General features: G+C 42.1%; 1 protein-coding gene across 2 annotated transcripts; it reads right to left on the reverse strand.

Annotated features, from left to right (window-relative positions):
• Nucleotides 1-5841: 5841 nt before the first annotated feature.
• On the reverse strand, nt 5842-22670 carry FUCA2 (alpha-L-fucosidase 2). Of its 2 annotated transcripts, none has more exons than XM_053663454.1 (7): nt 22551-22670; nt 15610-15797; nt 12542-12881; nt 11026-11236; nt 10503-10693; nt 8183-8291; nt 5842-6891 (listed from the first exon to the last, which is right to left on the reverse strand). In XM_053663454.1, exons 2-7 carry the CDS (start codon nt 15752-15754, stop codon nt 6751-6753), a joined length of 1137 nt encoding a protein of 378 aa, XP_053519429.1. In that variant the 5' UTR covers nt 15755-15797; nt 22551-22670; the 3' UTR covers nt 5842-6750. The 2 variants fall into 2 exon arrangements, with proteins under 2 accessions (XP_053519429.1, XP_037000838.2); XM_037144943.2 differs by lacking the exon at nt 22551-22670 and adding an exon at nt 19005-19257.
• Nucleotides 22671-22932: the final 262 nt, after the last annotated feature.

Below are 22932 nucleotides of genomic sequence, written 5' to 3' on the forward strand. Positions count from 1 at the left end.
TTGGTTGTTGTAAATAATGCTGCAATGAACGTAGGGGTGCAGAATGGCTCTCATCAACAAACGTGCGGGCAATGTTGTGGAGATAGGGTCCCCCCATGCACTGCTGGTGGGAATGCAGACTGGGGCAGCCACTGTGGAAATGTATGTAGTTATCTCAAAAAATCAGCGATAGCAATTCCACTTCTAGGAAGAAACCCAAAATACTAATTCAAAAGAATATATGCATCCTTTTATATTCTTGTCAGCCATATGTATATCATTTTTAGAATACTGTCTATTCAAGTCCTTTGCCCATATTTTTAGTTGAATTTTTATTGAATTTATTGGGGTGACATTTGTTAATGAAATTTAAATAGCTTTCAGGTGTACAATTCTGTAATACATCATCTGCAAATTGCATTGTGTGTTCACCACCCAAAGTCTAGAAGTCTAGTCTCTTATCATCATTTATCTCCCTTTACCCTCTTCTACCCCCGCAACCTTTTTGCCCCCAGTAATCCCCATACTGTTGTCTATGCCTATGAGGTTTTTTTCCTTTGCTTAATCCCTTCACCTTTTTCACCCACCCCACGAACACCCCTCCCCTCTGACAGTTGTCAGTCTGTTCTCTGTATCTATGAGTCTGTTTCTATTTTGTTCATTTCGTTCATCAGATTCCACATATGAGTGAAATCATATGGTATTTATCTTTGTCTGGCTGGCTTATTTCACTTAGCATAATACTCTCCAAGTCCATCTATGCTGTCACAAAAAAAATTTCCTTTTTTTTTTTCTTACAGCTGAATAGTATTCCATTGAGTACCACAGCTTTTTCATCCACTCTTCTAATGGTGGGAATTTGGGCTGCTTCCAAATCTTGGCTATTGTAAATAATGCTGCAGTGAAATTAGGAGTGCATATATTCTTTTGAATCAGCGTTTTGGGTTTCTTTGGATGTATTTCCAGAAGTGGGATTTCTGGGTCATAAGACAGTTCCATTTTTAATATTTTGAGGTAACTCCATACTGCTTTTCACAGTGGCTGCACCAATCTCAGTTCCCACCAACAGAGCACGAGGGTCCCTTTTTCTCCACATGCTCACTGACACTTGTTTGTTAATGTATGGCTTTGGCTATTCAGGGTCTTTTGTGGGTCCATATAAATTTTTCACATATTCTAGTTCTGTGAAAAATTCCATTGGTATCTTAATATGAGTTGCATTGAATCTATAGTTGCTTTGGGTAGTGTGGACAATTTAATGTAAATTCTTCATAGCCATTGAATATGGCATTTGCTTCCACTTATGTGTATCTTCTTCACTTTCTTCAGTGTCATAATTAAAAGTACAGGTCTTTTGCATCCTTGGTTAAATTGATATGTAGGTATTTTTGAAGCAATTGTGAATGTGATTGTTTCCTTAGTTTCCCTTCCTGATAGTTCATTATTGGTATATAAAATGCATCTGACTTCTAGGTATTAATTTTGTATCCTGCTACTTCACTGAATTCATTTATCAGTTCTAGTTGTTTCCTAGTGGAATCTTTGGGGCTGTCTATGTACAGTATCATGTCATCTGCAAATAATGATAGTTTTACTTCTTCCTTTCCAATTTGGATGTCTTTTATTTCTTCTTCTTGTCTGATTTCTGTGGCTATGACCTCCAGTACTATGTTGAATAAGAGTGGTGAAACAGAACATCCCTGTCTTGTTCCCGATCTTAAGGGAAACACTCACAGTTTCTGCCCATTGAGTGTGATGTTGGCTGTGGGTTTGTCATATATGGTCTTTGTTACATGTTCCCTCTATTCCTACAGTGCTGAGAGTTTTTATCTTAAGTGGGTGCTAGATTTTATCAAATGCTTTTTCTGCATCTATTGATATGATTATATGGTTTTTATCCTTCACTTTGTTTATGTGGTTTATCACATTTATTGATGGGACAAAATCTATGCTACACAGTGAAAGTGGTCATAAGTGGGAAATTCATAGCATTAGTAGCCTACCTCAAGAAACAAGAGAAATCTCAAAAAATAATCTAAATTTACACCTAAATGAACTAGAGAAAGAACAACAAAACCCAAAATTAGTAGAAAAAAGGAAAGGATAAAATTCAGAGCAGAAGTCAATGAAATGAAGTCTAAAAAACAATTCAAAAGATCAATAAAAAAGAAGAGCTGTTTCTTTGAAAAGGTAAACAAGACTGACAAATCTTTACCCAGACTCATGAAGGGAAAAGAGAGAGGACCCAAATAAGTAAAGGAGAGAGAAGTAACAACTGACACCAAAAAGCAGGACTGTAAGAAAATACAAACAACTGTGGGCTGACAAGTTGGATAATCTGGACAAAATGGATAAATTTCCAGTAACATACAATCTTCCAAAACTCGATCAGGAAGAATCAGAAAATCTGAGTAGACAGATTATGAAGTGAAGCAGTAATCAAAAGACTCCCAACAAACAAAAATCCTGGGCTGAATGACTTTGCAGGCAAGTTTTACCAAACATTCCAAAGAGAACTAACACCTATCTTTCTCAAACTACTAGTACTTTAATCAATTCAAAGGGAGAAAAAGCACCCAAGCTCCTCTTAGGAGGCCAGCATTATCCCAATTCTAAAACCAGATAAAGACACTACAGAGAAAGAAAATGACTGGCCAGTATCCCTGGTGAACAGAGATGCTAAAATAACTCAATAAAATATTAGCAAACTGGATGCAGGAATACACTGAAAAGACCATACACCATAATCAAATGGGATTTACTCTGGGGATGCAAAGTTGGTATAATACCCATAGCATTTTTGCTGTTACTTTGGGAAGATGCTAGTTTTTCAAGTTTCATGTACTATAATTGATGCTCTATCTTAGTTTGTTAAGAAAAACATAATATTTTCTTCTGAAAAGAAATAATCATGTTTTTAAAATCTATAGCACTAGTCCTGGCTGGTGTGGCTCAGTGCATTGAGTTCCGCCTGTGAACCAAAGGGCTGCAGGTTCGATTCCCAGTCATGGTACATGCCTGGGTTTCGGGGCCAAGTCCCCAGTAAGGGGTGCATGAGAGGCAACCACACATTAATGTTTCTCTCCCTCTCTCCCTCCCTTCCCCTATGTAAAAAATTAATTAAGTAAAATATTTTTTAAATCAATGTATAGTACTGTCTGTATAAGGGTAAGTAATGCAGAAATAAATGAATCATATCAGTATATTAGATATATTTTCAGTAATACAAGAATATTTCCAGTAACTTCATTTTGTTTTTCCAACATAACATGTAGCTCAATAGTAGAAAGCAGAAAATGTATTGTGAAGTCTCTTCTAAGGCCAGGCTAGGCCCAAAGCCACTACCAGGGAATCTGTGTACAGAATGTTTTTTTAAAAAATGTAGAGGGGGAGGAGAGGGAAAACATTTCTTTTTAAAATGTGACAATATAATGTTATTTCTAATGGGGGCTATAAAATTGCATTTTGTAGAATTAGTGACTATGCGTAAAGTAGGGCATCTCTTCCAGCAGTGTTAACCCAGGATTTCATCCAAAGAAAACTTGAGGCTGAACAGGTGCGGCATTCTAAGGATACAAAGTTGAATCATCTGCATCTCTAGTTACAGCAACTGAAGAGAGGACAAGGTAAGAACCACATGTGTTTGAGCTCATTGGCCTTAGACATTACAAAGTTATCTTCCGCCAGTTGGTAAGAGCCCTCTTGTTTGAGACCCTTAATTGTTTGGTTAGTCCAAAAAGTCATTTAAAGCAGGGCACTGTGAGTAACACATGTATTCTTAGATATTTTATCTTAAAATATAAATACTGTTTATTTGCCAATTATTTAATGTAGGAACTAGGCCTCTCTAAATTCTTAGCAGTGTTCTCTAATTGTCTTTCCTGTACAAATCGCGTGTATTACATGACATTGTTGTGAAACAGCAATACAGAAGTCTTGTAGATTTTTACTGTGTTTCCCCCTAAATGCCAGCTAGTACACTGATATAGATGGGTTCCTAGAACACTTGCCTAGCGGGGGAAGCCTGTACTACAAGGGTCCCCCCCTCCAGAAGACAATTCCAGTTTTGGGGGGTCCCCCTCATACCGACTGGTTATTAGCAGAGCATTTTATCAGTGTCTCTGAGAGCTGAGCTGTGTTTTCATTTCATTTCCTCATAGCTACTCATTACCTGTACCCTATACCTACCTATAATTTGCTTAAATATTTGCATTTTTCTCCTTTATTCTCAATGTGTAAAGGTGAAGATGGACAGTATAGGAATGTAAGTGGTCTCAAAAATACTTTCTTCAAAAAAACCAGACGACCCTACTTTGAAGATTCACGCACCACTATTTATTGGGTTGGTTTGGTTTTTTTCCTTTTTTGTTTGTTGTTACTCTAGTGTTTAAGGTCACATTAATCACATTGGAGGTCCACGCTGGATCTTGAATAAAATACCGAGGTTTAGAATAGGAAAAGTATTTATTGGTATAATTCAGCATGGTTTCAAAAATTTGAGTTTTAAAAATGAGTGACCTTTTTCTTTTTCCACTTTAGCATGATTCTAAGAAATAAATATAAGTAGTGTTTTATTTCACTCTCTACTTAAAGCATTTTTTGGAAACTGTGGTACGTCTGCATTTGAGTAAGTGGCAAAACGGAACCTTAGATGAAGACCTGGCCGGGCTGCAATCTCCCGCTGAGGTTAATCAATTGACAATTAGTGTTTCTTTAAATTTCCATCAAACCAGTATTGGTTTTGCTTCATTATCTTGCTTTATTCTTAAGGAACATCTGAGGAGGTTTTATAATTTTTAACTAGATTTTCAACTTCATTTTGTTGAAAGCAAATAATAGAGAGCGAACTTTTTAATTTAATTTTTTATTTATTAATTTTTTTAGACAGAGAAAGCGAGGGAGAGAGAGAAGGAAACATTGATTTGTCCTACTTATTCGTGCATTCATTGGTTGATCCTTGTACGTGCCCTGACCAAGGATCAAGCCCACAACCTTGGCATATTGGAACAAAGCTATAACCAATTGAACTACCTGACCAGGGCTCCAATTTTAAACTTAAATTGGACCTCAAATTAGCCCTCCTACAAGAATATGCCCACACCTCCAATCCCATACCTCTTCCTCACCCCTGAAAACAACCTGGAAGAATGCGCATTAAAATGTCAGTAGTGGTCATCTGAATAGTAATTTTACCTTTGAGCATTTCTGTATGTTGTAAAATATCTACAGTGAGCATTCATTAGTTTTATGACCAGGAGGGAAAAAAGACAACATTTTAAGCTAACACAGTCACTCTATTCCCTGGAAACACACATTCGGCCCAATTTATCAGACACCCCCCACTTGCAGTGGCCTGCCAGGGCTGCCATGGCAAACGCCTCTGACCGGGCGGCGTCACCAGCAGCGGTCGTTTTCTCACGGTTCCGGAGGCTGCAAGTTCTGGGCGTCGGAAGGTTCGCAGGTTCGCAGGTGGCCCACCTTCTCACGGTGCCCTCACACGGCCTTGATGCTCCGCTCCTGCACACCTGGCGTCTCTTCCTCTTAGAAGGACACCAGTCACGCCGTGTTAGGGCCCCGCCCCTAGGATTTCATGCAGCCTTCATTACCTCCTTAAATGCCATATCCCCAAATATGCTCACACTGGGGATTAAGGCTTCATCACTGACAGCGGACATACTTCAGTCCTTAACACCACTAATTCCCATCTAATCTAACACAAAAATCTCCAGCTCGGAATCCCAGATGGAACTCAATTCAATATGAAGAACTTTAATAGCAATGTGGGAGGGGGGAGAGAGGAAATTTCCTCTATCCTTCCAGGTTCTTCCTCCCAGCTGGTCCAAGTCAAATTGACACAAGACAGAGAGAAGAAAACCGAATTTAATTACTGTGTATGTATGGGAACTACACACACACGAGAGATTCAGACAAAGTTAGAAGGAGGCATACACAACATTCTGAGCTGGGGCTGAGGTCAGCAAGGTGCCTGGGGCTTCGAGGCGGGGAGGGCTTTGCAGGATGAAAAGAAAATGAGACGTTCCGTGATTCACAGTTGGCCCTGCCCTACAGATGGGTCATAAAAAGTTGTTTCTTTCCAAGATATGTACAGCGATGACATTTCTGTGTCAGACACTCCCAAGTGAAGAGGGAGAACGCGGTAAGGTCTATGATCGCAGAATGAAGTGCACACAGTGGGGTATTAACTCAGCAAAGAAGTCTGGGACAATGCCGTTCCACAGAAGTTTGTGCACTTCCCCCTGTGTTTTTAATATTAATTTCTATATGAATTCTAACAAAATTAAGTATCCTGTCAAAGATTTTAAAATATTCTTCATGTTTACTTTGTAGATCTGTCCGTTTTCTGGAAACATTAAAATGCTGAGAATTACACTTTTTAAAAAAAAAGTAATTTCTGGTGATAACCCATTATGGGCAGGGTCCCAAATTTAAATTCTTTAGGGGAGAGGCAAAAGTTCCTCATGAGCCCTCAGGATCTTGATGGCCTTCAGCTCGCAATAATACATGAGCCAAAGGGGCACATCTTGGCGAGCCTGTTCGGAACACAAAGTGTGCCGGAGAGTTAAAACCATTACACAGCTAATTTAGAAAAAAAAAAATAGGGAGTGTGAGGGGAAAGGGCCGTACTGCCTCAATAACCACTTGACTTTTCTCGCCCCACTTCATGTACGCTTTCCCTGTGTGCCGTCATCTACAACCCTGACATTGCCCAGTCTGAGCTGTGACTGCAAGCGTGGACCACTGCGCGGCACATTAGGTCACATCGGTGAGGGCCAGAGCCCAGCCCCATTGACAGGGCATCTGGCGAGCGGTCAGATGGGGCAGCTCCACCATGATGCCGTTTTTCTCCAAAGGGCTCCACTTCAGGGGCTGTCCATGTCCCAGAAGTCTAACCTGAAATTAAAACACACACACAAATGTCTCCAATTGTATCTCTGACTCACCCACTATACTGAGAAAAGATGGTTGATATTTCTTAAAAGCATGGTAGAGAAAGAATTCAGTTTTTTACTGTTATTTAGGAGTTCACAAGCTGTTTAATGCTGGATCAAAGAAAACATGCATCTTGCTCTTGTATTATTCTCAAATGAAAGTGTGAAGGATTTGGGGAAGAAGAATAGCAAAGGTTGAACGAAGTGCCGGAATAGAGAAAATGTGGAGGAGAGGAGCTGAGACAATGACTCTGGAGCCAGTCTGCCCATTCTATGTAAGTTCCTACACAGAATGTTTGGTTCCTCTCCTTTATCCAGCCAGACTTCCTCCCCAGATATTTGCATAACCTCCACTAATAAACAATGTTTAACTGTGACCAATTATTACTGTAATTGTTTTGCATCCTTCGTCTTATACTAAGTGAAGTTAAATAAAGTGTTTTCCACATAGGTGGAAATTCGACCCAGTTGACCCATAGGTGGTTATTTTGACCAATTAAATTTTGTTTATCATGTAGAGCAATATAAAAACAAAATCCATTAACTTTTAAGTAAGAGCATTAATGAGGGCCAAAGAGAACATCGATCAAATAAAAACTTAAGTGTCATGCCCAGGCCACTAAGCTATAATTAAACCTCAGATTTGAACTCCATCTTCTTTACTTCCTGATCAATCATAAGCGTTAGAAATGAAATAGGAAAAGATGATGCAAGGAGAAGCATATGGATGACTTGCCTCCAAGGAAATGGTCAATTTCTTAAAAATAAGGAATCCAATTTATCAAAATGAGCTCCAATACCACACCTAGTGGTCATAACTTTTAGATTAACCATTAACTTTCTCCAAAGTATGTCATGAACTTAAAATAGTAGGGCAAGGACATCTTACTTTTATTCAAATGTGTTCTGGGGCAAGATGTCAGGGGAAGGACCTGAACTCGTTTTATGACAAGAATCATTTTGGATACATACGGTAAACTTGAACAACACAGAATGGCTGTGAAGAAGAATGTTTACATTGATGTGCATGCAGATGATGTAACTATTTTTGTAAATTTAGTTTTCTTGGAAATGAAAGAAAATGTTCAAAGGTTCTGGCCAAACATTGCCACTGATGAAGCTCATTTTAAAATTACTCTTACGGGTAATGAAAGGAACCCATAAAGGCTCTCCTTGAAGTTAAAAGTGATGTTTTCATCAGGATATTCCCGTCACCGATTTAAAGGAACAGTAAAGATAACATTCCCTCTCACCTCTGTGGACGCCAGAGTAGCTCTGGGTTCACCAAGAAACAGCTCTCCAGAGGTGGGCCATCGGAGAAACACGGCATAGACCAACTTTTCCTTAGGTTTGTGTGTGTACCTGGTTAAAAGGGGGAAAGGCACAGCAGTATTTCTCATTAATTATGGGTCAAGCTTGGAATTATTTACAGAGATACTTCCATTTGGTAAATATTTACAACATCTTCATTAATAAAGAGAAGGAAAAATAGCCCCATGGTAGTGGAAAAAGCACCCAAAAGGATACTGATCCCAAGTCCAGTTGAGGGGAGACGGCTGCCCATACCACAAAGCAATATCAGACAGCATCGGGGGGTCCCACAGTTCCACTCAATTCTGACACTGTGCACCCAGAGATGGTGTCAGATCCCACCGGTTTAGAGTAGTTCCGGGGACAGTGACAGTAAACCAGGGCTGAAACCTCCAAGGACTTTACCGATAGACCTGGGAGTCTATTGCAGACAAAAAGGGGGTTCTGCAGAAAGTAACTGCACAGGATGATGTGTTCCCGGTGTGAGCAGGTGGTGGTGGTGGTGGCCAACACCCAAGGCATGGACCTTGTTTAGTAAAGCTTTCCCTTTGCTGTAAGCAAGCCCTGTCTATTATTTTTGTGCATTAAACACCTAGTTAACACATAAGCACCCTCAAGGAAGCACGTAATCTTGTTAACTATCCTGTAATCCAATCCCTGCCTTGCTTTCTGCCACCTTCACATACTCTGCCTTCCATTCCCTCCTTAATTCCAAATGCATAAAGGAAGCTGCAAGACGATCCTTCTCAGGAGCATTTGAGATCTTGCTTCCCGGCAGTTGTCAACAGTTTTGGCTCAAGAAACTCATTAGAATTCTCTGTCGGTCTGGGCGTTCCCTACATGGACACGTAGATGGCTGCTGAGAGGAGGGGCCCACGGATGAGACTGGGAGTGGAAGAGCACTCTCCGGGAGGAGGAGTGGGGAGCAGGGCCGCCAGAGGTGGAGCCCTTGGCAAGAGCCAGACACAGGGCTTTACAGGCCTTGTTGAATAGCTTGGCTTTTAGCTTTACTCATTTAAAGAAAATTTAATGGAATAACAGTTAATGATTGTGAAGTCCCAGATCAGATACTGTACTAGTCAAACATATGCACGGAAAAAAAAATTCCCAAACCAGAGTCCAACGAGCCTCTGTGAAATGAAGGCTCAGTACTGAGTTTTCACTATGGCTTCTCACAGCTCCGAAGCTCTGAACTTCTGCCATCTGTTGCTTCAGACTACATTGCCTTAGTTTCTTTTCTTCAGTGAGCTGAAATTTCTTTGTCATGTCAAGTGAAATCAAAGAATAACATTTAGTCTAATCTTTGGGTCTACACTTGGTCAGGCTACACTCACGTTGGTGGTGACACGAGGTGCATTTTCAGAGCCTCACTCACACTGCTCTTACCTATGAATAAGACCCCACATCAGAAGCCACAAATACACACAGAGTCTGGTTCAGGTATTCACTGGCCCACAGAGCCTTCCAAAACTCAGACAGGAGCCTAAGCCAAGGCTTTTAGCGAAAAATACAGTTGCCCTGGCTGGTGTAGCTCAGTGGATTGAACGTGGGCCTGCAAACCAAAGGATCACGGTTCGATTCCCAGTCAGGGCACATGCCTGGGTTGCAGACAAATTCCCAGCAGGGGACGCATGAGAGGCAACCACATATTGATGTTTCTTTCTCTCTGTCCTTCCCTTCCCCTCTAAAGATAAATAAATAAAATCTTTAAAAAACATACAGTAAAGAGAAAAATTAGCCAGTTAAGATAATCTCTTCTAAAGAAACTTCAGGTTTAGATTTACTTGACTACTATGAACAGGTTACACTTTTTTAATCAACTAAATGCTGTAACTAGAGCTAATCTGTAATATTTCACTGCCCTGTGGCACCTCTTGCTTGCTAGCCTGATTGATACAACATCTATAAGAGAAATTCCTTAACTGACTAAACAAGAGTCTCCCTTTGGAGTTAGCCACTCAGGGTTTTTCACTTTTCCAAATGACTCACAACTTTTATGAGTTGACTGCTTTCCACTAAAATTGATCCACCAGTCAGGGGTATTCACAGATGATTTAAGCTCGGTTTGCTAAACAGTAAGTGTTGAAGAACATGCTCATGTCTTCCCCTCCCTTCTCTTTACAGTAAATAAAGTTCAGAAAGTGTTTTATATTGACAGGCATTCACCCCATTTCCTTTTTCATCCTACTGTTCTCTTTATATCTCTGAGAAAACTTGAGTGCCTTCTTCAATCAAATAGCACTTGGTAAAAGAATAGCTCACCACACATCTGGGCTGACAGTGTCATTCTGAGATCTCCAAGTGCTGGTTTCATAAATGGCTTCTCCGTTGACTTTCAGCCACGTCCCCATTTGCCTCAACCGCTCCTCGAAAATCGGAGAAATGATGCCATCTTGTGTGGGTCCGATATTCATCAAAAGATTTCCTCCACACGAAACTGTTTCTACAAGTTGCTAAAACAATAAATTAAGAATGAATAGAGTTTTTAGAGAAAGAAAACAATTTCATCATGAACGTATCAATATATCGTGTTTACGGACTCACACGTGCGTGTAGGGTCACTATGTGGGAGAACCAGTGCTCGCTTCAGCGGCACATGCATTAAACTTGGAACTATCCCGGAGAACCAATGTGGAAGACAGAATAGGGTGGGTCTTGTGTAGCTGAAGAGCCTACACCTGTGTTTACAGGCTCTTGAGCTACACAAGTAGTAAAAAATGATTCCCACAAACCCACCCTAATAATTAAGAATAGTCCCATAACTGTTGTAAGGCATTCACTGAACCTTCACCAATTCTTCAATTGTAAGATAGTCACAGATCCCAGCGTTCCTCCGATAGCCCCAGGAAAACTTGTCTATTGTCATGCAGTTTTCCCACTTATGTGGCAAAAGATGTCCGGGGTTGTAACGATCACTGCAGGTGTAGTAGCCGCCGTGCTTACAGATGCTCCCAGCTCCCCAGCGGTCATTGGTGACCACGGTGTCCCGCACTGGGCTGAAAAGAGAAGTGTACTTTTTATACACAAAAAGTAAACTTTTTTTTTAACACAAAAGGAAACATCACTGAACAGAGGCCTGATTGAAGGCACCCCTGAAAATTCACCAAGGTGTAACACAACCAGCGCCCATGGCTTTGAAGTCAGGTAGACCTGGGCTGACTGCAGTCCTGTCTCTGTCTCTCTTTTAGAGCAAGTTACCCAGTTCCCGAGAAAACAATTGTCTCAGCTATTATTACACAAGAAATAACACATAGGACACTGTGCCCAGTCCCCAGCACTTAGAAGAGTACTAAACTATTATTGGAAGCTTCCCCTAATAGTATAAATGATACCCAACATTGAATTTACAATGAAGACATTCTTCTCGCCCATGACCAAATAATCCCATACAGACATTCTAGCCTCTCTCTTCCTCTTACAATTGTGCCCAGTATTGAAAAATCTCAGGGAAGTCAACTGTCACCATGGAGAAATTCAATGGAGTAGGAAATATCCCTACAAAGGTATTTATCATAACAGGTGGTACCCGTAGCACCTCTCTACTTGGAGGGGACGGTGCTGGTTCACAAATTGAAGTGCATGGCTCCCAGTCTTTCTGCTGGAAGGAGTCCATGAACAATGTGTTGTTTTTACTGTCAAGAGAGCTGCCCAGAGTATTTGTATGTGCGCCCTCTGGGGCTCAGGGAACCCAGCAGAACACTTCCTGGCTTCATAACACAATACCCAGTATCTTCTGTTGTAGTTACAAACGTAAACTTGTTCCACACAGTTTAAGTCTGATAGAGCGCTCAGTCAGGACTCTCTGCTCTACAGGGGGCAGGCTGGGCCATGCTGGGAAGCAACAGGGAAAGAACAGAAGACTTGAGAAATGATAGCGAGAAAAGGAGGCAGACAACGGGGACAGCGAGCAGCAAAGCTTATCAGAGGGTAAGAGGATAAAAAGCAGCAGCAATCAGAGACATCGAGAAGCACATGAGAACCAGTCATGAATCAAAACAGTCGTCCCAGAAAAGGAGATGAAAGTCGGGACCCGCAACATTCATTCGTGTCTTCAAACTCTGCATTCTGTGATTTTCAGTCTGATTTCAAAAGCAGGCTTTTGAGTTGCCTTTGACACCCGCTTTGTAACTCTTGACTATTTTTAGTTAATAGTAATGTCTCATAAGCCTTATTTATAATGATTCCCTTCCCCATACCATACAGGAGCCTGAAAGGGAATATTTCAAGAAGCAGGGGAATGAAAGGCTGCACCTGTGCGGAGCACGGTTAAGGTCATTACAGCAATCAGAGAGCATACGTGCCTCTCGTTGTACAGCCAGGCTAAGAACCCGGTGCTGTTCCAGTAGCGGTCGGGCGCCCCTCCGTCGCCGTCCGCCCACAGGACCTCCGGCCGGTACTCGTTCACCAGCTCCCGGAGCTCAGGCAGCGTCTTCGAAACGGGGAATTGCCGCTTCTGGAAGGAGCTGGATTCATCATCGAGGAAGAGCGGGTGGAACCACTCAAAGAGGGAGTAGTACAGTCCGAAGCGCAGGCCGGTCCTGCGCCTAATGGCCACCTCCAGTTCCTTGACCACGTCCCTCTTCGGCCCCTCGTCTACGGCGTTCCAGTTCCACGCGCGTGCGGAGCCCCACATGGCGAAGCCTGCACAATTATGTTAAAACCCTGTGTGAGCACGTCCACTGAATTACCCTAGGTCAGTCTCTACGAAGGCCAAAACAAACTTGATCAAACGTGGGATATAGAATTAACTGTCCCTATAAGCAACTCTTACAGTAATTTTTTTCATAGTATATATTCTGCTTTTACACATGAAAAAAATAAGAATTTAAACAAGGTCAACCGAGGTTTTTCAGAGTAATCTCAGGGGACCCACAAGGTCTGTATAGTCTGGTCTGTCTTCTGTATTCCACCCCCCCCCTGGAATGTAAGCTCCCTGGAGACAGCATCCCATCTGCTGCGTTCTCTGTGAAGTCCCCGGCCAAGCAAACGCGCGCCCAGGGGCTAATGTGAAATCAGCACCAGGAGGTCACGGCTAACATTAAAGCCTATTCCCTGGCTCTAGGATTATTTGTTTGATTATAGTGTGATTCTTAGAAGACTGGTGATCTATGTGGAGCAGCAAATCTCCTTTAGCTTCATTATTCATTGAACCGGTGCAGACAGTGGGTAAGGGGGCCGCGGGTAAGACCCTAGTCCTTGGTAGTAGCTCTATACTTTGCAATACTACACCCACCATTTGTAATCCCAGCCCTCTCTAAAGTCGTAAGTTTATATGTGGCTCCTTAAATTACCGTGAATTACCTACCAACTAAATGAGTAAGAAAAGTAATGTCTACCATTACACAACCACTGTGAAACAATTCATAGCTTTAAAGGAATTGGCATTAAGATCGCTGGTTGTTCTATCTAAAAATATTAGAAGCGTTACGTAAACTGATATACTTAAAAATGATATAAATGTCTCAACATTTTTAATTAGTGCTTAGGAACATAGGTACATTGTTATTATCCCGCCAAAATCTACAAGAATCTCTGAGAACACAGTGCATAAGGCACTTCTGTTGAAAAATTAACTTATAAATTAGGGCAAATCTAAGGGGGACACACTCTTTAGACTCATTGTTAAGACACTTTTAAAAGAGCTCACACTTGTTCGAAAGATGTCTGTGGCACACTCCAGAGCAGTGTGGATATTTAAAGTCTTAATCAAAACGTCTCCACTTGATGGGCCCTACGTCAGGCAGGGGGGTCCTCAGTGGGTGTCACCACCATAAGCTCCCACAGTGGTCTCCGCCTGACCAAGCTCGGCAGGCTCTTTCCCAGGTCCTAGGAAGTTTTTCAGTGTGAGCTTCAGCTTCTGTCCTCACAGTATTATTGCGCTGTTTTGTTTGTTTGTTTGTTTGTTTTTCAGTAAGCTCACTGCATAATACTTTGTGCCATACGGCTTGGAGAAGTTCCTAGAGCAGGAAATAAGTATGTTCACAAGCAAATACGCTTCATAAATATTCATCTAAGCAGGAGAAACCTTTATACAAAAAATTTATTAAGCCACTAGGATGTGGCCAGAGGAAAAAATATTCTAAAATAATTCCATATTTGTGGTTTTGGTTGTTCCCTCCTATTCCCCTCCACACCCTTGAAGAAAGCAATGGGGCAAAAATTCTTACCCCGAGACAAAGGTGGGCTTGCAGAGAAAACTGTCGAATGAATTAACAGGAAGTTGGGGAAGTAACAATTTATCGATGCTTTCTTGATCTTACAAACTCTTGAATGGTGATGGGTACAAACAATCCTACTAATCTAGGACCACAGTGACGGCCAAGTTCACTGGGCCACACGGTACCCATATTTAGCTAAATATTTAGATATTTAGATATTTAGATATTTAGCTAAACCTTATTCTTGGTATATCTAAGGGTATTGCTATGTGAGATTAACATTTAAATTAGTAGACTGCGTAAAGCAGATTGCCCTCCCAAATGTGGTGGGCCTCATCCAATCTGTGGAAGCCTAAGTAGAATAAACAGCTGAGTTAGAAAAATTCTCTCTGTCTGCCTGTCTTTGAGCTGAGACATTGGTCTTCTTCACCTTTGGACCCAGACTTGGATTAGAACCTACATCATTAACCCTCCTGGTTCTCAGGCCTTTGGACTGGAACTATAGTATCAGCTCTCTTGGGTCTGGACCACTCAGCATCCATAATTGTGTGAGTTAATTTCATACAATAAATCTTTTTACATCTATTATACTTCCTGCTGGTCTGTTTGTCTGGGAAACTAATACAACCACTCTGTTTTCTTTTAGCTGTTCTTCTACCATCTCTCTGATATTTCTGGTCACCATTACATTTCCACAGTCTTTTTCCTTTCAGATAATCTGTGTCAGTTTCTTCATTAGCAGATTGTCTCCCATTTGGCCATGTAGGAGTTGGCCGAAAGCACAGCCACAAGTGTCATTGATGATGCTACACTACAGCAGCATAACCCCAGGGTGCCTTCCCAGAATGCATTATAGAGATGGAATGAAAGGAAAGATACTAATTCCAGTTATAAACTGTGACCTGCACCCCACATCCCACTTCAAATGGCCTTAATCAAGTTTTGGAAATATTGTTAAATATGCATAAAATAAAATGTGATCATTTTTATTCTGTTATGTGAGGGTATGATCTTTCTGCTCACCAAATGCCTCTTAATTGGGTGGAACATGTGTCTCCTTAAATTATAAGCACAATGTCAGCAGCCACTTACGGTCGCTCCCAAGAGAAAATTCTGATTTCCTGTGGATGGCCTTGCTTTAGTCTCTTCCAAAAGAACGACTTTACATTCCATAACCATCATCTGTGTTTGCAAATGTTGCACTTACTTACCTTCGTGATGTTTGGAAGTTAAGACAACGTATTTGGCACCAGACGCCTGAAAAATATCTGCCCACTGGTTCGCATTAAAAAACTTGGCTGTAAATAGTGGTCCAAAATCTTCATATTTGAAATCAGGAGGGTAATTATTTTTCATAAAGTCCACAAACTTTGGTATCTTTTCCTTTTGCCAGTACCACCTACGTGGAGGAACAGAGACAAGCACGTAAAACATACAGACGTTTGAAATAATCACGCCAGCTCTCTCGCCGACTCCCCCCTCTCTCAGATACTACCCACATTCCCTTTCTCACTTCCCATCAGTTCAACTTTTCCTGAAAGAAAGCTTATGTAAACCAAATTTCCTCTCATTTTCCATCTATCCCTCTGTAAAATCCACTCAGCTCACACACTAGACCGTTCTATACAACCCAGCCACACATTTGCTATTAGTTCCCCACTTTTAAATTGTAACAGGTAGTATGTATCTTTGTAACATAAGTGAGGAAGGCTTCAGAAGGAAAACTAAGTTCCTAAAACATAACATGGATCTATTACATTTACTAGCAGAGAACAGTTAAATTAAGAAGACGCTGTTATTTTAATGTATTGACTCAATCTTCAAGGGTTACTTGTTATATGCATTTATTCTGAGCAGTAGGGTTGAAACTTCCTTAGCAAGGCCTCATGAGGAAAAGAGTATCAAAATATAATGAATTTTGCTATGTATAATGTGCACTTTTTTGCCCAAATTTTTGAGGGTAAAATAAGGATGTGCATTATACATGGGTAGTACTAATTCCATATCTATATAAATGTCTTTAATTCTTTTATTTATGTTTATGTGTTGAAAGTGTAACTCTAGAAAGCAATAACAATATCCACATGCAAAATAATACCCTGCAATATGATCATCGGTTTTGTTTCTAAATATAAATAAATGAATAATTGAATTAAAAAATTAAAATTAAAGATTTTCCCCAAAAGTGTGAGCCAAAAACATGGATGCACATCCATGCACATTATACACGGCAAAATACAGTATGCATTTTAGATGAACATAGCAATAACCGTCCTCATGAAACAGTCTCAAGCCCCGCCCCTGACCCATCTTCTGCTTTCTCCACTTCTATCCTTTCGCAGAGCAGTTCTACAAGATGAGCAAATCCGTCATTGGCACTCCATCCCCACAGGTGACCAAGAGGTTCTTCCTGCTGAAAAGCCTTCATTGAAGACATCGTATGTCGCAGCCACTGTTGTTTGCTGGCTCAAAAGTCAGACACGTAATTTCCCAGCTTCCACTGCAGCTTGGACATGGACACGTGACCCACACTGATCAGTGGAATTTAAGGGGAAGCTGACTTGGGAGATTCCAGAAATTGAGAAGAAGAGACACTGGGCCTCCTGCCATCGGACAAGGTTGTGTGAAGTTACAGCTGGCCACCATCGTGTGACCATGAAGGATGGAGTCAACAACAGGCTGAGTGTGACAGAAAGAGCCCATGTCTCTGATTTCACCAACGAACCAACCAATTCTCACTATGTATGATAACAGGCCCCTATTATGTATGTTTTATTTGGATTTTCTATGCCTTGAACCGAAAGTATCCTGATTGATCCACGGCACATATTTACCTTTTAAATGGAACTGTAATACAGAAAGTGGGACAGTGAGAAAGTTGAACAGGAATTAGGGACTTCTATTTTCTTCCTGCACAGTCTAATATGAACCTGTATTCTCTCTATTGTATAGAGCCACTTCTCAAATTTCATGCTAAAAGACATGAAAAGAGGTACTTGAAAAGTCTACCATTTACATTTGGTTTTGAATTGCCATTAAAAACAGCCAAATATACTCATCACTGCTGTTGACCACCCCTGAGTCAAACTGCGATGGGGTTTAGAGAAGACATGAAGGAACCCACGATAATTAAAAAATCCTCCACACTACAGAGTGAATGTCCTTCCACCTATCAGAAATATACTCTATTTTGTTTTGATTGAGAAGCATCTTAATTGTTCTTGGTCACAGAAAACAACCCTGTGATCATTTGTAGAAAATAAAAAGTTTACCATTACAAAGAATAAAGTTACTAAAAACTAGCTGTTTGTGGCAGAGCACCAGTCTCCATGAACAAACATCAACTATTCTTCCAGCACCAAATGTATATCTACCTGATCACCATGAATGAACAAAATGATAACTTAAAATGCAGTGGATTATATTTAATAAAAGAAGAAGAAACTCTGTTAACTTATGTACCTAGCTAATCTGAAACATTTCAAAGAACCACCAAATGCCTATAGCGCAAAACTTGCAAATAAAGACTTATGTCATCCTGAAGTAAATACGGTTGAAAATATATGATATGGTGAGAAAGAATCCCTTGTTCACAAGCTGCTTTCCAAAGAGTAGATGACTAGTACTCTGCAGGGTGCACGACTGGACTAACTTAATGAGGAAGGTCATTGGTTGCAGAAAGTCAATGTCTTTGTAGAAAATGGTACAATGTATACTACGCAATGTTGATACAGTCTAGAGTTTATACTATATACTACGTAAAGTATGTGTTAAATTTGATGTGCACTATATCATATGTATAGTATAAAGAGTTATGCACTGTATAATATATACAGTATATAATAGATTTAAATACTCATTTTTATTTTTATTTTACTTAGGAATATATGTATATATATGAACATGCATATATATTTGATTACATTTCAATCTTGAAGAATTTAACACCCGAAGTAATCAGGAAAGGCATGTAAAACATGTCAAAGTTGTAGATTACAAGCACATTTTTACAGAGGCCTCAAGGCAAAACCTAAAGAGCAATTGCTTGTGCAACACCTTCCATATAGTAGACTATTAATAATTAAACCTTTTTAAAATCAAGGTAACATTCTAGAACCTTCTTTAAACATCCCTAGAGGCACGTGGTAACATTTTAACATTAAAGAGCCAATAGCTGCCCAAAAGAGCAGACATTTCCCACACCCATGAATTCTCATTTTAACCCTACGGAATGACTGAAAATGAGCAGGTGGCAGATGGGACACCGGGAGTCTCCCGGGACAGTTAGGCCCAAGCTTCAAGGCTTATCATTGGACACAAGTTGATGAATTTCTGCCATCCTAGACGTTTGACAGCTACACCGTGTGTGGTACATACAAGTTGGTAAGGGCAACTATCCAGAAGCTGGGAAGTCAGAGCAGCCTCAAGTGTCTGACAATTACTGCAGTCATGTGGAGGGAAGAGGCACAATAAGGCATTTAATGCCCAGGAATTCTAAACGCGGATAAACCACTAGGAGGCGAAACTGGAAGCGGTGGCTGGGGCCTGGCTGGAGGCCGAGGGTCAAAACGAGGGTCCGAGGATAAGCGGATAGAGGCGCACTCACCAGAACCATTCGCTCCCGAAACTGGGCACGGAGAACACGCCCCAGTGGATGAAGATGCCAAACTTGGCCTGATCGAACCAAGCGGGCAGCTGTCGGGCGTCCAGGGACTCCCAGGTGGGGTCGAAGCGCGCGGCGCTGCGGGCGGGACACTGCCTGGGGGGCAGCAGCAGCACCACCACCAGCACCGGCAGCAGCGGGAACGCGAGCCCTGGCAGCTCCAGGACCCGCATGTCCCTACGCCCTCCGAGCCCTGCTCGCGTCCTTCCGTGTCCCCAGCCGAGAACGCTCCGCCTCGGTCACCTGACCAAACTGTCAGGGAGAAAGGCCGGGTCCAGGCTCGGGCAGCGGGGACCGCTCGCTGGGCGCTGGAGGGCCGCCTCGCTCATTTGTGCACCTAAAGCTTTTCACTCCGAGGCCAGCACTACGGCTGCTTAGCTCACGCTCCGGGTCCATCTTAGCCGTTTGAGAAGGGCGGCGAAGAAAGGCACCGGAAACGACCCAGATCATTCTCAGCTTCTGGGTGCCTGAGACTGTATCAGGTGAAACTCCAAGAGTTTCAAATTCAGGGTGGGCGCCCATAATGTGCATTTCGAACCAAGTTCTAGTTGCTGCTGTTGCTGGTTCAGGCGCCAGCCTCCAAGAACCACTGCACTGGAAACCAAGGTGCCCTAAGACGGGTGAAACCAGTGTAATGAAAGTTTGAGAAATCGGCAGCCTTGCAGAAGAAGCCCGAAACTTGGAGGGCTTAATCAAGGGGCAAGGCCAAAGCTCACGCCTCCTCCTCCTAGGCATACAGAGTGAAGCCAGAACCCCCACCTCTTCTGCCCTGCACAACGTCTCTCCTCTTTCAATGGACTGGTTCAAATGTCACCTCCGCCCAGTTTTCTATCACCACCTTCTTATCTCCCTACGATTTACTCCCTGCTGTGTGTTCCTATTAACATTTGATTCCAACCTCTAAAATAGGATTCCAAAGATCGGCTTGTGGTTGGGAGGAAACAGATCTCACTTCTCACCAGGCTGTGAGCTTCCAGAGGGCAGGGGTAGTGACCTCCGTTCCTGTCGCCCCTGCATTTAAGGCAGGGCCTGGCACAGGGCAGCGCTCACAGCATGTGAAGGGAAGTTCTGTAGTGAGTCAGAACTAGCGCTCTAATTACGAAGCGTATTAAAAGGATGAAGAACATGAGGACTTACAGAAACTTTAATAACCATGTTTTGCCATGTATAATGAGCACTTTTTTTGCCCAAATATTTGTGGGAAAAATAAGGACATGCATTATACACGGGTAGTACTAATTCCTTATCTAGGAAAATGTTTTTAATTCTTTTATTTAGGCTTATGCATTAAAAGTGTAACTCTAAAAAGCAATAATGATATCCGTATGCAAAATAGTACCCTGGAATAGGATAACCGGTTTTGTTTCTAAATATAAATAAAATATTGAATTAAAAAATTAAAACAAGCTTTTTTTCCTGAAAGTTTGGGTCGAAAAAGTGGGTTCGTATTATACATGGCAAAATACAGTACTTTGTGGCCCAACATTGGGATTTTTGCCGCTTGAACTCTGAGGCTGCTTACAGGGCGTGACTCTCTACAACCTGGACTTGGAAACTGCTGGTAGAACCAAGGGCCACTGTGTCTGATTTCAGTTTGGAGGTCACCAAAGCTTAGTTCTACAAGCCTGAACCAGAACCGGGCCAATACCAAATGCTCGATCACACACTATCTATTTTTCCCTCTCATAGCCACATTTGCTGACCACTGAGTGAGCTGCCTGTTGAAAGCCCGATTGCCCCTGCCATTTGGAAAACAAATAATTTAAGTTCGTGGTTTTGTTTCCCGTCCCCTAGCAACCTATCCCCTTGCTACAACTTACACCTTTCAAAAAAATCAAACAAAAAACAACCTGTTCTCTCCCCCTCCCATCTCTGTATATGTCTTCAGTTCATACTGAGGGCTAGCCCCTGGATTGCAAATCATATATGGATAAAACCCTTAACATCTTTTGGAATTTTTGTTAACAAAGGAAGTGACACTAAGTAGCGGTTGCCCTCACTCTCTGTCGGATCTCTGCAAAGACATGGCAGCAGCAGCTGCCACTGTCATCCCAGGTGTACGGGGCATTCAGGCACTTGACACAGTGTAACAACTCCCCCCACCTGCAGCTGCAGGATACAGTGCCTCCCCCTTCTGCTCGGCCCCCACATCTCCCCAAGGCGATGGGGCTCCTGGCAGAGAGGGATCAGGGAATCCACTCAACACAGATGACCAACTGCAACAACCCCAGTTAGTGACAAAGTGGATGCTGATTTTTATTATTTAGTCTTTGATCCTAGAACGATCTAAGGACTTCAATGGCCACTGAGCCCCCAGGGCACATTTTACAAAAAAGTGGACATTTTAGCCATCACACCTTCACGTCCCTTGAAACAGTTTTGTGAAATAAGTGGCGAAGACATTTTTCACAGTGACAATGAGATTGTGATCTCTTAAAGGGAGAGTAGACAGCCAAGTGACAATGCAGCGGGCGGGGGGGGGGCTTGTCTTCTCATCAGGCATTTGCCGATGTGAACCCCACATTTTGAAAGATTCCACTTCCCAAACAAGTTATTTATCATTCAAAAAAGTATTTGCATATTCATGTATTTCTGTTAATCAGACCTCCCGATATGCACACGTCATTTATGATTTCACTTGAAGGTAATGAAATTTTTAGTCACTAGGTACCATCTTAACCTAAAATTAAAATTTCTGTAGGAAATACTGAAAAAAGAGGGCACTTCCTTAGTGCCCTTGGGGACACACAAGAATCCTAGAACACCACACAGGGAACCACTGATCCAGAATTCAGAATAAATAGGAAAGAGATTTATTTGGAAATGAAGAGGAAGAAGAGATTCTACTCTAAATAAGATGGCTAAAAGAATGAAATTTATAAAATATTTTATTTTTTAAGATTTTATTTATTTATTTTTAGAGAGGGGGGAAGGGAGAAAGAGAGGGAGAGAAACATCAGTGTGTGGTTGCCCCTCATGCTCCCTCCACTGGGGGCCTGGCCCACAAACCCAGGCCTGTGCCCTGACTGGGAGTCAAACCGGTGACCCTTTGGTTTGCAGGCCGGCACTCAATCCACTGGGCCACCAGGCCTATGAAATAGTTTAAAACATGGTCGCTTACAAAGAGAACATCATGCAGTACAATGCACTTCACATTTTATAAGATAATACATTACAAACCTACTGTTGTTGCACTTAAAGCTACTGCTCATTAGCCAGGGGACCACACTGCCTTAAGACTTTAACTTTATTAAAAGTTTTGATAGAGGATCCAATTACCTGAGAAACGACAGGTTCCCCATGGCTCATTTGGGGGGGCCTTGTCCCTCCATAGAAAACTCTGACAAGGAGCCCTGATCCCATTCTGTTTGACGCCACCATAAGGTACCAGATGAAGAAATTAAAGGGCCTTTGTCCCTGTAGCAACAGGTGAAGCCAGCACAGTCGGCAGTCACATGCTGGGCAGTGGCAGGTACACGGGGTGCTTACCTTGGTTGGTGCTCCTGATTTCCCCAGCAAGAGGGGGCAGGAGGCCGGCCCTGGACAGCCTCTTTGTGCTGCAGGAGGAAGTCCTCACGTCACTGCTGTCCTCTCCGGGTTATCGGCAGCTGACACCCGAGTGAGGCTCTCTAGAGCACGTTCTGTGTCTCTGTGTGGGGGTTGGACGACTGCCAGCCACCCGTCTCAGCAGTTCCCAGAATTCCTCTGAAGTGGGTAGTGGAAGAGGTGAAGCATTTGCCTCCCAGACGAGGTCAACACACAGCCTCTGCCTGTAAATGCAGAACGGCATTCAAAACAAACTGCACCCGATTCATTCTTTATACGGCAAGAAACCAGCTCTATGGGAAAAACAAGCTGATGATGCGGGGGA

Source organism: Artibeus jamaicensis, unplaced genomic scaffold (assembly GCF_021234435.1).
Source record: "Artibeus jamaicensis isolate MK-2021 breed Jamaican fruit bat unplaced genomic scaffold, CSHL_Jam_final contig_3176, whole genome shotgun sequence".
Classification (NCBI taxonomy): domain Eukaryota; kingdom Metazoa; phylum Chordata; class Mammalia; order Chiroptera; family Phyllostomidae; genus Artibeus; species Artibeus jamaicensis.

Bases quoted from the DNA above. Each gene is read 5' to 3' on its own strand.
- FUCA2 (XM_037144943.2), bottom strand. From the start codon at position 19,234: ATGCGGGTCCTGGAGCTGCCAGGGCTCGCGTTCCCGCTGCTGCCGGTG. The intron at 15,798-19,004 runs GTGAGTGCGCCT...TCCTCCACGTAG, and splicing joins TTCGGGAGCGAATGGTTCTG to GTGGTACTGGCAAAAGGAAA. The intron at 11,237-12,541 runs GCACGTATGCTC...TTCTCTTTTCAG, and splicing joins GCCTGGCTGTACAACGAGAG to CCCAGTGCGGGACACCGTGG.